This window comes from Bufo bufo, chromosome 3 (assembly GCF_905171765.1).
Source record: "Bufo bufo chromosome 3, aBufBuf1.1, whole genome shotgun sequence".
Taxonomy (NCBI): domain Eukaryota; kingdom Metazoa; phylum Chordata; class Amphibia; order Anura; family Bufonidae; genus Bufo; species Bufo bufo.
Window position 1 is genome coordinate 389,639,977 of NC_053391.1, and position 12,652 is coordinate 389,652,628.

At 46.5% G+C, this 12,652-nt stretch overlaps 1 protein-coding gene across 1 annotated transcript in view; it reads right to left on the reverse strand.

The window, feature by feature from the left end:
- Positions 1 to 3,186: 3,186 nt before the first annotated feature.
- The window catches only part of LOC120993819 (multidrug and toxin extrusion protein 2-like), a 253,523-nt gene continuing 244,057 nt past the window's right edge, over positions 3,187 to 12,652 (reverse strand). The window contains exon 17 of the mRNA XM_040422286.1: positions 3,187 to 4,112. Within this exon, the coding sequence (XP_040278220.1) occupies positions 3,886 to 4,112 (227 nt within the window). The 3' untranslated portion in view covers positions 3,187 to 3,885. The remainder of the gene's footprint in view (positions 4,113 to 12,652) is intronic.

Sequence of the window (12,652 nt, forward strand, 5' to 3'; positions counted from 1 at the left end):
ACATGGTTATAAGGGAAAATAATAGCATTCTGAATACAGAATGCTTAGTAGGTGATCAATTGAGGGTTAAAAAAAAATAAAAATGAACTCACCTTCTCCTCTTGTTCGCGTATTTCCCGGTCTCTTCTTTACTTCTTTAAAGATGAGCTATGGGCTAAAGGACCTTTGGTGACGTCAGATCACATGCTCCAATCACATGTGATCTGACGTCACCACAGGTCCTAGCCGGTAGTTCATCATTAAAGAAGTAAAGAAGAGACCGGGAACTACGCGAACAAGAGGAGAAGGTGAGTTAATTTTTTATATATTTTTTTAACCCTCAATTGATCACCTACTAAGCATTCTGTTTTCAGAATGCTATTATTTTCCCTTATAACCATGTTATAAGGGAAAATAATATAGTGAATAGACTGTCACCTAGCAACCATGCGTGAAAATCGCACCGCATCCGCACTTGCTTGCGGATGCTTGCGATTTTCACGCAACCCCATTCACTTCTATGGGGCCTGCGTTGCGTGAAAAACGCAGAATATAGAGCATGCTGCGATTTTCACGCAACGCACAAGTGATGCGTGAAAATCACCGCTCATCTGAACAGCCCCATTGAAATAAATGGGTCAGGATTCAGTGCGGGTGCAATACGTTCACCTACCCCATTGCACTCGCGCGGAATACTCGCCCGTGTGAACTCAGCCTAAGGTGGCTGCTGCCCGGGCATACAGTAATATCTTCCTGTCTTTTCATTATATTTCTGTTCTCCCCCTGTCCGTTCAAATTATTTGCTGCAGTCAAGCCACACCTCCACTGCACTTACTATCTTTTCATCAGCAAGTTTGCCTTTTTTTTCATTTAACAATGCACTCCATGTATCAACACAAAGAGTACCACCTTTACACATCTCATAATGTTTCTCCAACCTGGGTAAACACTTTATGAAGTGTTTCTCTCTTGTCCGCCACGTACTGCTCTGGTGAGCAGCATCCCTTCGGGACACTTTCAACATTTCCCATAATGTAATATCTCCTGGAGCCGTCTAGTCCGTAACCTGTGCTTGCACCCGGTGTTCCTGAACTACCTGAGTTCGTCTTTGAGTCAGACAAGTAGTACACCTTTGGACCGGTTCTGACTGCCTCATGCTCTTCTACTATCCGGACAGACACCTCTGGCTGTACCACGATGTAGGCTAATGAGGTAGGCTTCCTTGTAACTCGGTAGTTTATACACAGGTGCTCAAGGTCATAACGACTTCAGAACAACACAACACATAAAACACAGTGTATCAAAATCTCATCAATTACTGTGGGGTTCTTACTTACGTGCCCTCAAAGGCGCCCCAACTGCTTCCGCACCCCTTCCTCAGACAGATGACAAGAGGCTACACCAGAGGACACAGTATAGGCAAGATTACTCTGTTTTCTTACCTTATATCACGGGTAGCGATCCCGGTGTCCGTTGGTGCGCCCCTCCTACGTCTGATATCCGGGGGTACGGGAACAGGGGGATCCAACCTTCGAGCCCCACGTCGGAGGCCAAAATGTTCTGGTTCTGATCAATGGTCAGGTAGGTTGATACACTGCTCCAAATTAGATAGATAGATACGTGCATGCACGGCGAGAGAAATAACACTGACACTCTAGATAAGGTCAAAGCATAACTTATTTATTAGGTGGGGGCTTCACATTATATATCCTCCATATTAGTGGGAGGAGTGGGCTCACATGATCGGTCTTTTAGCAAGAAGGAATGTAAACAGGAAATAAGTTTAAGGCATATGTATGATAGTTTCAAGTATTTGCTGCAAATAGTTTCAATCATAGAATGCATACTAGGGGTTGTCTCTCGGACAGACACCATTTTGTTAGTGACAAGCAAGTGTTCATTATATTCCATAACAGTCACAGTCCTGGGGATAAATAGGTGATAGGAGAGATCTCTGTACTGTCCCCTGATATATTTATACATAGTAATTAGATCTCCCCTCAGTCGTCTTTTTTCTAAAGTGAATAACGCTAATTTTGATACTCTTTCAGGGTACTGTAGTCCCCCCATTCCAGTTATTACTTTAGTTGCCCTCCTCTAAAGCCTCTCCATCTCTTCTATGTCTGCCTTGTTCACAGGAGCCCAGAACTGTACACAGTACTCCATGTGTGGTCTGACTAGTGATTTGTAAAGTGGTAGGACTATGTTCTCCTCACGCATCTACACCCTTTTGATGCAACCCATTATCTTATTGGCCTTGGCAGCAGCTGCCTGACACTGGTTTTTACTGCTTAGTTTGCTGTTTATTAAAATTCCTAGGACCTTTTCCAGGTCAGTGTTACCCAGTGTTTTACGATTTAGTATGTACAGGTGATTTGCATTATTCCTTCCCATGTGCATAACCTTACATTTGTCAGTGGCATTACAGTGAAGGGCAGTACTTACCTGCACGTTTATTGGCTGCGTAGCAGCCAAGAAACGTGTGGGGAGGAGACTCGAGCATTGCGCTCGAGCACATGCGGTTCTTGGCAGAGTACCACCATGTGCCGAGCATCGAGATGCCCGAGCCAAACAGGTGTATGGCTAAGCATGCTCGATCATCACTAACTGCAACCTCTTCATACAAAAAAAAAACTAAACTAAAATGGAGGGAGGGGCCCATGCTGGGTAGACAGCCCCGGGCCTATCATGCACTTAATCCGCCAGTGGTATGCATGTCCGATGAAGGCCAAAAAGTACACTGCTACTGCCAGTGGTACTGTATTAATTTGACTTATACGTTATAGAGTAGGAAGAGCTGAACAGGTTGATTATTTCCAACAAAACCACAGTATATACCATTCAGTAAAACCTGTAATTTATAAATTTGTCTCTGCTCTTTCTGAGCTCAGTGGCCAAGTGGGTGGTCTAAATAATCAGTGACTGACAGATCTGTGGTCAGACCTGTAGTCGAGCTGAGAATTGCAGATGTAATATAGGCGAAGCTGTGTATTACGTTCATGTGAAATTGGTCTATAACTGGGATACCAATGTCAGAAATGCATTAAAAAATATGTAGATTTTGTTTGAATACAATTTATTCAAACTTTCTATAAATGTAAGTTTGATATAATCCAGCAAAGCAGTTCATTCTCATTATTTTAAACAGTCCATAATTAATACAATATTATTTCACATTTAATGTAACATTGTACTGTATTTTATGAAATTATTTTGTTCATTAAGAAAAAAAAAACACCCCAATGCCTGATGACTGGAAACCTGATCACTTGTTTTGCCCTGCTTTGTTTCTCTAGCTAGATCCATAATGATGAGAGGTTGTTGGCACAATGAGGTTTATAAATTTTCACCATTTCATCCAAAACTTTGTAGAGAACAAGTTAGGGATTGAAATCTTAAAGGGAACCTGTCAGTTCCGTTATGGTGCCTTCTTTGAAAAAGTAGTGACGGACATGCTGATTTACGGGTCTGTCGCTTATGTATTTATGTACAGTAGTTTTGGAGAACGCACATCTTAATCCTCACAGCACACAGTCGGATGATGTATTCATGATACACAGATTTCCATCTCCCACTAGCTGCTTTGACAACTTTATTTCTATGAAGAGGAATATAGAGAAATCTGTCAATCAGTGGTGGGAGATTAAGGGTCTGCATCTCATTCATACATCGGGCTCTTCCTTCACAGCGCTGGCTATGCACTGCAAGGGCCATGATGTAAGTTCTTCAAAACTTTATCGAGACATAAGTTAAACACTGCTGAAATTAGTGTTGGGGGATCAGTGAAGGGTGTATGCTATTTTTTTAACCATTTTGTGGCCATCAAAGATCTTTTTTTTATACTGGGATATCCTTTAAGCTGGGGTACCCAGCAGCATAACAGCGGTGACAGGATCCCTTTAAGTATTACCTATGTGATGCAAATACATTTATTACAATCCCAATCAGCAATATGGCTACACATAAAAAGACTGCAAGCCCGCGTCTGATGATCAGCTGCTTCACTGTCAGTATTTCTCCTACGACATTGCTTGCATCTAGCGGTAAATTATCTTCTGATTCCTTTTCTGCAGAAGCAATGTTACACAAGACGATTGCACCTCTATTTTCAGTATCTGCATCCTTCAACTCCCCTGTACAATAGAAAAGAAATATTTTTTTTTAGTTCAAAAAATAAATGTCCTGAGGTAAATTGGCACATGATGGAGAGCTGAAGAACTCTTATTCCCTGATCTGAGAGATGTTATATTCCCAATCTACAGTGCTGAGGGCACTAAACATTACAGTGTCAGATATCTGTCTTTCATATTTCATCCAGGAATAATGTGATTAAAGGGAGTTTAAGATATTTAGTAACCAAATAATTTGTTCCTTTTTTTTGGCATGGCAATATTTACATGTCCAAGACACCACCATCTCTGATTTATTTTATTATATTTTAAATTATTTCTGTATAATTTTATTATTTCCATTCACTTGAATAGGTCCGCAATCCGCATCCAACATACGGCAAAAGATAAGACATGTCCTATCTTTTGCAGGGCGGAAGCATGGGCCCGAAAGCCCATGTAAGCTCTTCAGAGAGTTTCTGTAGGCTTCTGATCCATGTCTCTGCTCAAAAAAAGATAGGACATGTCCTATCTTTTGCATATGTTACAGATCGCGGATCCATTTAAGTCAATAGGTCCGCATCCGCAGTATGAAGTTCACACGGCTGGTGCCCGTGTATTGTGGACTGAAATACGGGCAAAACACCCATACCTTTGTGTGAATGAGCACTTAAACAATGCAGCTTCTGCTGCAGCTGACAATTTTTTTTGCCGCAGCAGTTTTCATAAAATGACTAAGGAACAGAGTGCTGGTATCACTGTGTCTGTCACTACTTTATGCTGTCCTTAGACACATGAGCATAAACCTGGGGACAGATTCATTTTAAAGGGAGCCTGTCCTAGAATGAGCCTATGGAGCTATTTACATGTTTGGACTGTTCATGCTATCAACATTCAGAAACAGGTTGTTTTTTTAAAGTACCCAGTTAGTGTATTTGTGTGAAAAATCAGAGAATGTAGGGCGTAGGGCTGTATGAAGCGAGTCACCGAATCATGCTCGCTATCCAGTCCACTTCACTGTTATAGACCACTACTTGGTCCCTGGATATCCTAGCTTGGCTGTGCAGAATCTCACGCAGGCACATAAAACCTTATTTCACTGTGAGTGAAAGTGTATACACCTCCGCTCCAAGTGCTCACTGCGCATGTCAGGATCTCGGCGGCTGAACAGGCGCCTGTGTGAGGTTTTTCATAGATAGGCATTGATATCCAGGAACCAAGGGGCAGTCTATAACAGCGAATTGGGCAGGATAGCAAGCATGACTCTGTGACTTGTCTCATGCAACGATACAGCCCAGTGACTGCACTAGCTATGTTTTCATCAGGTACATTTTCAAACTTGATATTTTATACAAGAATACTATATGGGTACTTAAAAAGACAAAAATAAAATAAAAAATGTGTCTGAACATTTGGAGAGTGAACAATGCGAACATGTCAATATTTCAATAAACCTGTTCTGGTGACAGGTTCTCTTTTAACCTCTCAACCCTATAAAGACCTTTTTCTTTTTTTTCAGTGATTTTTTTTCCCCTTCCCATCCTCCAAAAGGCATAACCATTTTTTACTTATCCATACACATAGGAGTATGAGGGCGTGTGTTTTTTTGCAGTAAGGGTATTATTCCATGGTACTCTTTAATTTGCCATATCATGTATTAAAAAATAAGAAAAAAGTCTTTGTGGGGTGAAATCGAAAAAAAAACAAAAAACAATCCAGCCATTGTTTTTTTGAATTTCGTTTTTATAGCATTCACTGTGAGCTAAAAATGAAATGTTACCTTTGTTTAGTGGGTCAGACAACAGTAACGATCCAAAATTTATATAGTTTTTTGTGCGATCACATTTGCATTTTCCGTTTGTATATGTATTTCGCCATAGTGATATGCACCTACATACGGGTTGTGCTAACCCAATCCCCCACATTTTTTCTTTGTAGTATATATTGGAGGCGTGGCGATCTCCTTTGAGTCAAGCACACCTGACCAGTTAATCTGTCCTGGAGGCTGGTTTTAAAGTCAGTATAAAACTGAGTCTGCTTATATAGAACCTACCATTAGCCATTTGGCTCCAGGAGAAGTGGGCTCAGCATGCATGTTGGTACTTGCATCCCTGGATCCGATGAAAGCTGTAATGGCACCGGACGGGGTTAAAAGCAGAGTGTACTTGGCTTGCATGCTGACCTGCATTCCCTGGACTTTGTGTGGCTGTCATGGCCAATGAACAGGTAGGAACTAGTGTTAGGGACCACTCAAATGAGACGACCTTGACGCGGTGAGTGGCTTATTACGCTTTGGCCAAAATGTACACCAATGTCTCATCCAGCATGGAGGGCAGAGTGCTGGATGTAGTGTGCGATCACATTTGCATTTTCCGTTTGTATATGTATTTCGCCATAGTGATATGCACCTACATACGGGTTGTGCTGACCCAATCCCCCACAGTTTTTTAGTTATGTTTTACTAATTTAAAAAATAAAACACTTTGAAAAAGTATTTGCTTTGTTCTCTATATTCCGACACCCTGTTCTGACACTACATTTTATATTTCCATCTACAGAACTAGGTGAGAGCCTATTTTTGGGGGGCAGAGCTGCAATTTTAATAACACTATTTTGGGATGCATACGAGTTTTTGATCAACTTTTATTCAATTTGTTCAGGGAGCAAGGTGACCAAACAACTGGCAATTTGGGCATCTTTATTAATTTTTTTTTTTATGTTACGACACTCACTGCACAGAATAAATACATTTATATATTAATAGCTCTGACATTTTCAGACACGGTGATTAGAGATAGCCTTTGCTTGTTTGCTGTTCGCCAAACAGGCGACCATATGGCGATGCCCGACGGCGCCATATTCTTTGCATTGTGCAGAACTTTGACCCATGACACATCCATCAGGTGGGACAGGACAGCCAATTGAGACATTTCAGCCCATGGACACACCCCCTACCCTATAAATAAACCCGATCTGGCTGCCATCTTACATTCAGTCTTTTCCCAGTGTAGGGAGAGGTTGCTGTGTGGAGCAGGGACAGACTGTTAGAGACACCAAACGCTAGCTAATAGGGCCACAAAAGTCCTTTTAAGGACTGGTATAGGTGTGCTATCGATGGGTGTGACATACTGAGGGGTGTAATATACTTATAATATACTTTCTAACATAGAAAGTATATTATAGTGCATTTGTATTGTGCAGCAGTTGTGTGCGGTTCTGCTGCAATACTGCAGCTATACAGAGGGACAAACGCTATTGGAACAACTAATTGCAACTGGTGTGATATACCAGTTGCCCCCAAAAAAATCTGATTGAGGCAGGGGTGTCCTATACCTATAATATCATTTCTATATAGTGCATTTGTATTGTGCTGCATTTGTGGGCAGTTCTGCTGAGATACCGCAACTATACAGAGGGACAAACGTCATTGGAACAACTAATTGCAACTGGTGTGATATACCAGTTGCCCCCAAAAAAATCTGATTGAGGCAGGGGTGTGATATACCTATAATATTTCTATATAGTGCATTTGTATTGTGCAGCATTTGTGTGCGGTTCTGCTTATATACCGCAGCTATACAGACATATAGCACAGGGTCATTATACCGCAGCTATACAGACATATGGCACAGGGTCATTTTGAAAATGACAGGCAGAGGAAGAGGCAGGCCGTTCCGCAGGGGTGGTAGGCAGGGGCGGGCTGGGCCGGGGGGCAGGGAGGCAATTGACCCCCAGGCCGCCCGTCTTAAAAAAAAAAAATATATATATATTTTTTTATTCTTCAGGGCCGCACCGCCGATCATCACCACAGGCGGCGCGGCCCTGAATGTCATTGCGGCCGTGCTGTGTGCTGTGGGGCAGGGGAGGGAGAGGCGTGTCCCTCCCCTGTTCTTCTGATAGGCCGCAGGCACTAATGCCTGCAGCCTATCAGAGGCCGGCTCAGGCAGAGCGATGACGTCATTATCATTGCGACGCCTGAGCCGGGCAGCACACAGCAGGGACACAGGCCAGAAGAGGCTTGTATCACTGCTGATGGAGTATTAGTGTTGTTTTTTTCTTCTTCTTTGCGAGGGGGCTGGCACTATGGGGGGGGGGATCTGGCACTATGGGGGGGATCTGGCACTATAGAGGGGGCTTGCACTATGGGGGGGGCTTGCACTATAGGGGATTTGGCACTATGGGGGGGATCTGGCACTTTGGGGGAGTTAGCACAATGGGGGGCACTATAGGGGGAGCTGGCACTATGGGGGGGGATCTGGCACTATGGGGGGGGATCTGGCACTATGGGGGGGGATCTGGCACTATGGGGGGATTTGGCACTATGGGGGGGATCTGGCACTTTGGGGGAGCTAGCACTATGGGGGGGGGGCTGGAGCTATGGGGGAGCTGGCACTATGGGGGGGCTGGCACTATAGGGGGAGCTGGTACTATGGGGGGCTGACACTGGGGGGCTGACACTATGGGGGAGGAGCTGGCACTATGGGGGGCTTGCACTATAGGGGGAGCTGGCACTATGGGGGGGGATCTGGCACTATGGGGGGAGCTAGCACTATGGGGGGGCACTATAGGGGGAGCTGGCACTATAGGGGGGGCTGGCACTATAGGGGGAGCTGGCACTATTGGGGGAGCTGACACTATGGGGGGGGAGCTGACACTATGGGGGGGCTTGCACTATAGGGGGAGCTGGCACTATAGGGGAGCTAGCACTATGGGGGGGCTGGCACTGGGGGAGCTGGCACTATAAGGGGGCTGGCACTATGGGGGGGGAGCTGGCACTATGGGGGGGAGCTGGCACTATTGGAGGAGCTGGCACTATGGGGGCATTTCTTGCTGGCACATTATGGGGGGGCACCATGGGGGAGAGGAGCACTATGGGGGTATCTGGGGGCTCTAAAGGGGCTTTTTTTTTAATTATTGGCACATTCTGGGGGGCACTATAGGGGAGAGCAGCACTATGGGGCATCTGGTGTTACTATAGGGGCATTATTTGGGGGCACTATGGGGAAGTGGGGGCTCTAAAGGCCTTTTGTATTGGAACATTATGGGGGGCACTATGGCATTTGGTAGCACTAAGGGGGCATTTTTTACTGGCACATTATGGCAGGCACTATAGGGGAGAGCGGCACTATGGGGCATTATTTGGGGGCGCTATGGGGGAGTGGAGCACTATTGGGGCATATGGTGGCACTAAGAAGGGGAATTTTTTTACTGGCACATTGTGGGGGAGAGGAGCACTATAGGGGCATCTGCTGGGGGCACTAAGGGGCATTTTTTTACTGGCATATTATGGGGGACACTATGGGGAAGGGGGGAGGAGCAGTATGAGTGCATTTACTGGGGCACTATATAGGGGTATTTTATACTGGCATACATTATGGGGACATTAGCTCAACTGCGGGCACTAAGCGGGGGTATTTCATGTACTGTCATATTATAGGGAGAATTAGTACTACTAGGGGGTATTATGGGGAGCTTTACTACTACTGGGGGGCTATGAGTAACATGATTACTAGGGCACTATAGGGGCATTATTACTACTAAGTGTGCTTTGGCAGAGAATTATTTCTATTGGTGGGATTTTGGGGAGCACTGTTACTTTGGGGGCACACTAGCACAGTATCAGCTTAGCACTATTATTTTTGGGGGACATTATCTTTATACTATTAGTGTCTGGGCGCAGTTATTTTTTAGAGCACTGTGTGCCAATAATTGTTTAAGGGGGCACTATCTGTGTGGTAGTAGTATTCCCAGGGGTACTGTTTCTGCAGTATAGTATTGGGGGTGGCAGGAAACTAATGTCTGTTTCTCAATCTCTGCAGAGACGGGAGATGGCAGAAAAATCATCATGGCGGTCTGGTCTGAATGGAGAAGATGAGGAAAGAGAACGTCTACAACAAAGGTGACATCACTGGATGTAAGAGGTATGTGGCGCTATGTAGGAGAGGAGATGCTCCGGCTCCTCCCCCTGCCATTTGCAGAAGGAGGATTCAGAGCTGGATGAGGACGGTCAAGGGGGGTAGCAGGCACGGGCGGGTGGCAGATGGTGGGGGGAACCACAGGCCTTGAGCAGGATCCGGGGAGGGAGGAGAGCGGAGGAGCTTCCTGGCTGTAGCTTGTTGTATAAGCAGGCAGTGCAGCCAGGACAGGCCTCCCCTCTCCGTATGATGTGTAGACAGGCCTCCACTATAGAATGTCAGCTGTACAGTGTGTGTTGGGAGTGGCCTATTAAATGTAGGAGGGGCTTTTAATAATGGGCGGGGCTAAAAATGGGCCACTTGACTGGATTTGCCCCCCAGGACTAAGGCTGCCAGCCCTCCCCTGGTGGTAGGGGTCGGGCAGGTGCACTTGGCCGGAGCCCAAGTGGGAAGTTGGAGAAGGTGCGTGCGATTATGTCAAAGGACGCACCACAGTTGGTTGAGTGGCTCACTCAGCCTTCCACTTCTGCACCCTCCTCATCTTCTGTATCAGCACCCTCCTCACTCTCTGCTGTGTGCACCCCCAAAGACACCACCACCATAGCCCTTCCACTTGAATCAGAGGAATTATTTTCCCATCAATTTCCAGACCTTACCGATGCGTAGCCATTCTTGGCATCGGATGAGGAGGTAGCAAGGGCCGCCAGCCAGCTGTCGGACGACAGTACCCAGATCAGCCCAAGGAGGGTGGTTCCCGCTGTTGCTGCCTACTCCAAGATCTCTAATGTCAGTGTTGGTGAAGGTGACGATGATGACGTGTCGATGGATGTCACGTGGGTGCCCACAAGAGAGGAAGAGGAGGGGAGTTCAGAGGGAGAGACTGAGCAGCAGATAGGGAGGAGAAGCAGGCAGTACTCGCAGAGCACAGGAGGCAAAAAGCAGACTGCAAATGTATCTGGAGCGAGCCATCCACCATGCACAGTCACATCTTGTGCTTCCAGGACGCCAGCACATGGCTCCGCAGTGTGGGCTTTTTTTTTAACGTGTCAGCTGCTGATAATAGTGTTGCCATCGTGGTAAGCCCAACACTCACCTAGGGACGACCGCCTTAAGAAGGCACCTGGCCTCCCATCACCAAGCCCAGTGGGAGCAACGTCATCAGAACCCACAAAGCCACACTCCTGGTGCTCCACGTCCTGCCTCTACTCCTTCTCCTCCCATTTGTCCTCCACTCCACTTTCCACCATGCCGTCGTTGCGTTCATCTGGCAGAAGGCAGGCTTCCGTGGCCCAAATGTTCGAGCTTAAAAGAATTATGACGCTTGCCCAACGGCTGACCGCTGGCTTGTCGGACCTGCTAGCCAGCCAAATACTGCCATATAAATTGGTCGACTCTGCGTTCTTTAGAAAATTTGTGGCCACAGTGTCAAGATACACAAGATACATATGACCACAGCCATTGGTCTAGCAAACACGGGCAGGGAAGGTACAAAACTTTTACTGTCCACTGGGTGAACCTTCTGACGGCTGTCAAGCATGTAACCCGTGGATTTGGTGTTACCGCGACAGATTGCATGCAGGCCTGCCTCTTCTCCTCCTCCCCCTCCTACTCCATCCTTCATCTTCTCCTCGGCTGACTCCTCCTTTTCCACTGCTGCCGCCTCTTCCGCTGCACCCCCAAGCTCCCCAGAACCTATTTGACATGCCAGGTCAGACGTTGCTATGCTGTGCTGCGGCTGTTGTGCCTGGAAGCCAAGAGCCTCACCAGTCCTGCACTCCTTTCAGCTCTGCGGTCACAGGCCGATCAGTGGCTAACCCCGCTCAATTTGACAGTTGGTAAAGTGGTGTGCGACAACGGTGCCAATCTGCTGAGCGTGCTGAAACAGGGCAAAATGACACAAGTGCCGTGCATGGCACACGTCCTGAACTTAGTTGTGCAGCGATTCACTGCCAAATACCCCGGGGTCCAGGACGTCTTGCGGCAGGTCAGTTACATCTCTGGCCATTTTAGAAGATATTACACGGCCATGGCTCGCCTTGCTGACTCAAACGTCTGATTTATGACTGCCCGACGCGCTGGAACTCCACCTTGTATATGCTTGATAGGCTTCTCCAGCAGAAACGTGCCGTTAATGACTACCTGTACGAACTCCTCGGCAGGACAGGTTCTGGGGAACTATTTTTTTTTCCACCGCGTCAGTGGCTGCTCATGCGCGACACATGCAGACTTCTGCAGCCATTTGATGAGATCGCCAAACTGGTCAATCGCAGCCAGGGCACCACCAGTGACATCGTACCTTATGCCTTCTTTCAGGAGCATGCATTGTGTCGTGTCATTGATCAAGCCGTCGAGGAGCAGGAGCAGGAAGATGAGGAAGTTGCAATGCTGAATTAATTCACAGGAGGGCTACTCCATCTGAGACAAGTCAACAACAGGATTCTGAAGAGGAGTCAGAGGAGGATGGTGCCTGGGGGAAGGAGGAGGAGCAAGAAGAGAAGGATTTAAACTTTTCTGGGATCCCTGGTGTTGTCCGTGGATGGGGGAGGAGACCAAGGACGACATTCTCCTGGGCGATGAGCAGGAGCCAGGCCGCTCCACCGCTTCCAATTTAGTGCAAATGGGGGCCTTCATGCTCCAGTGTTTAAAGAG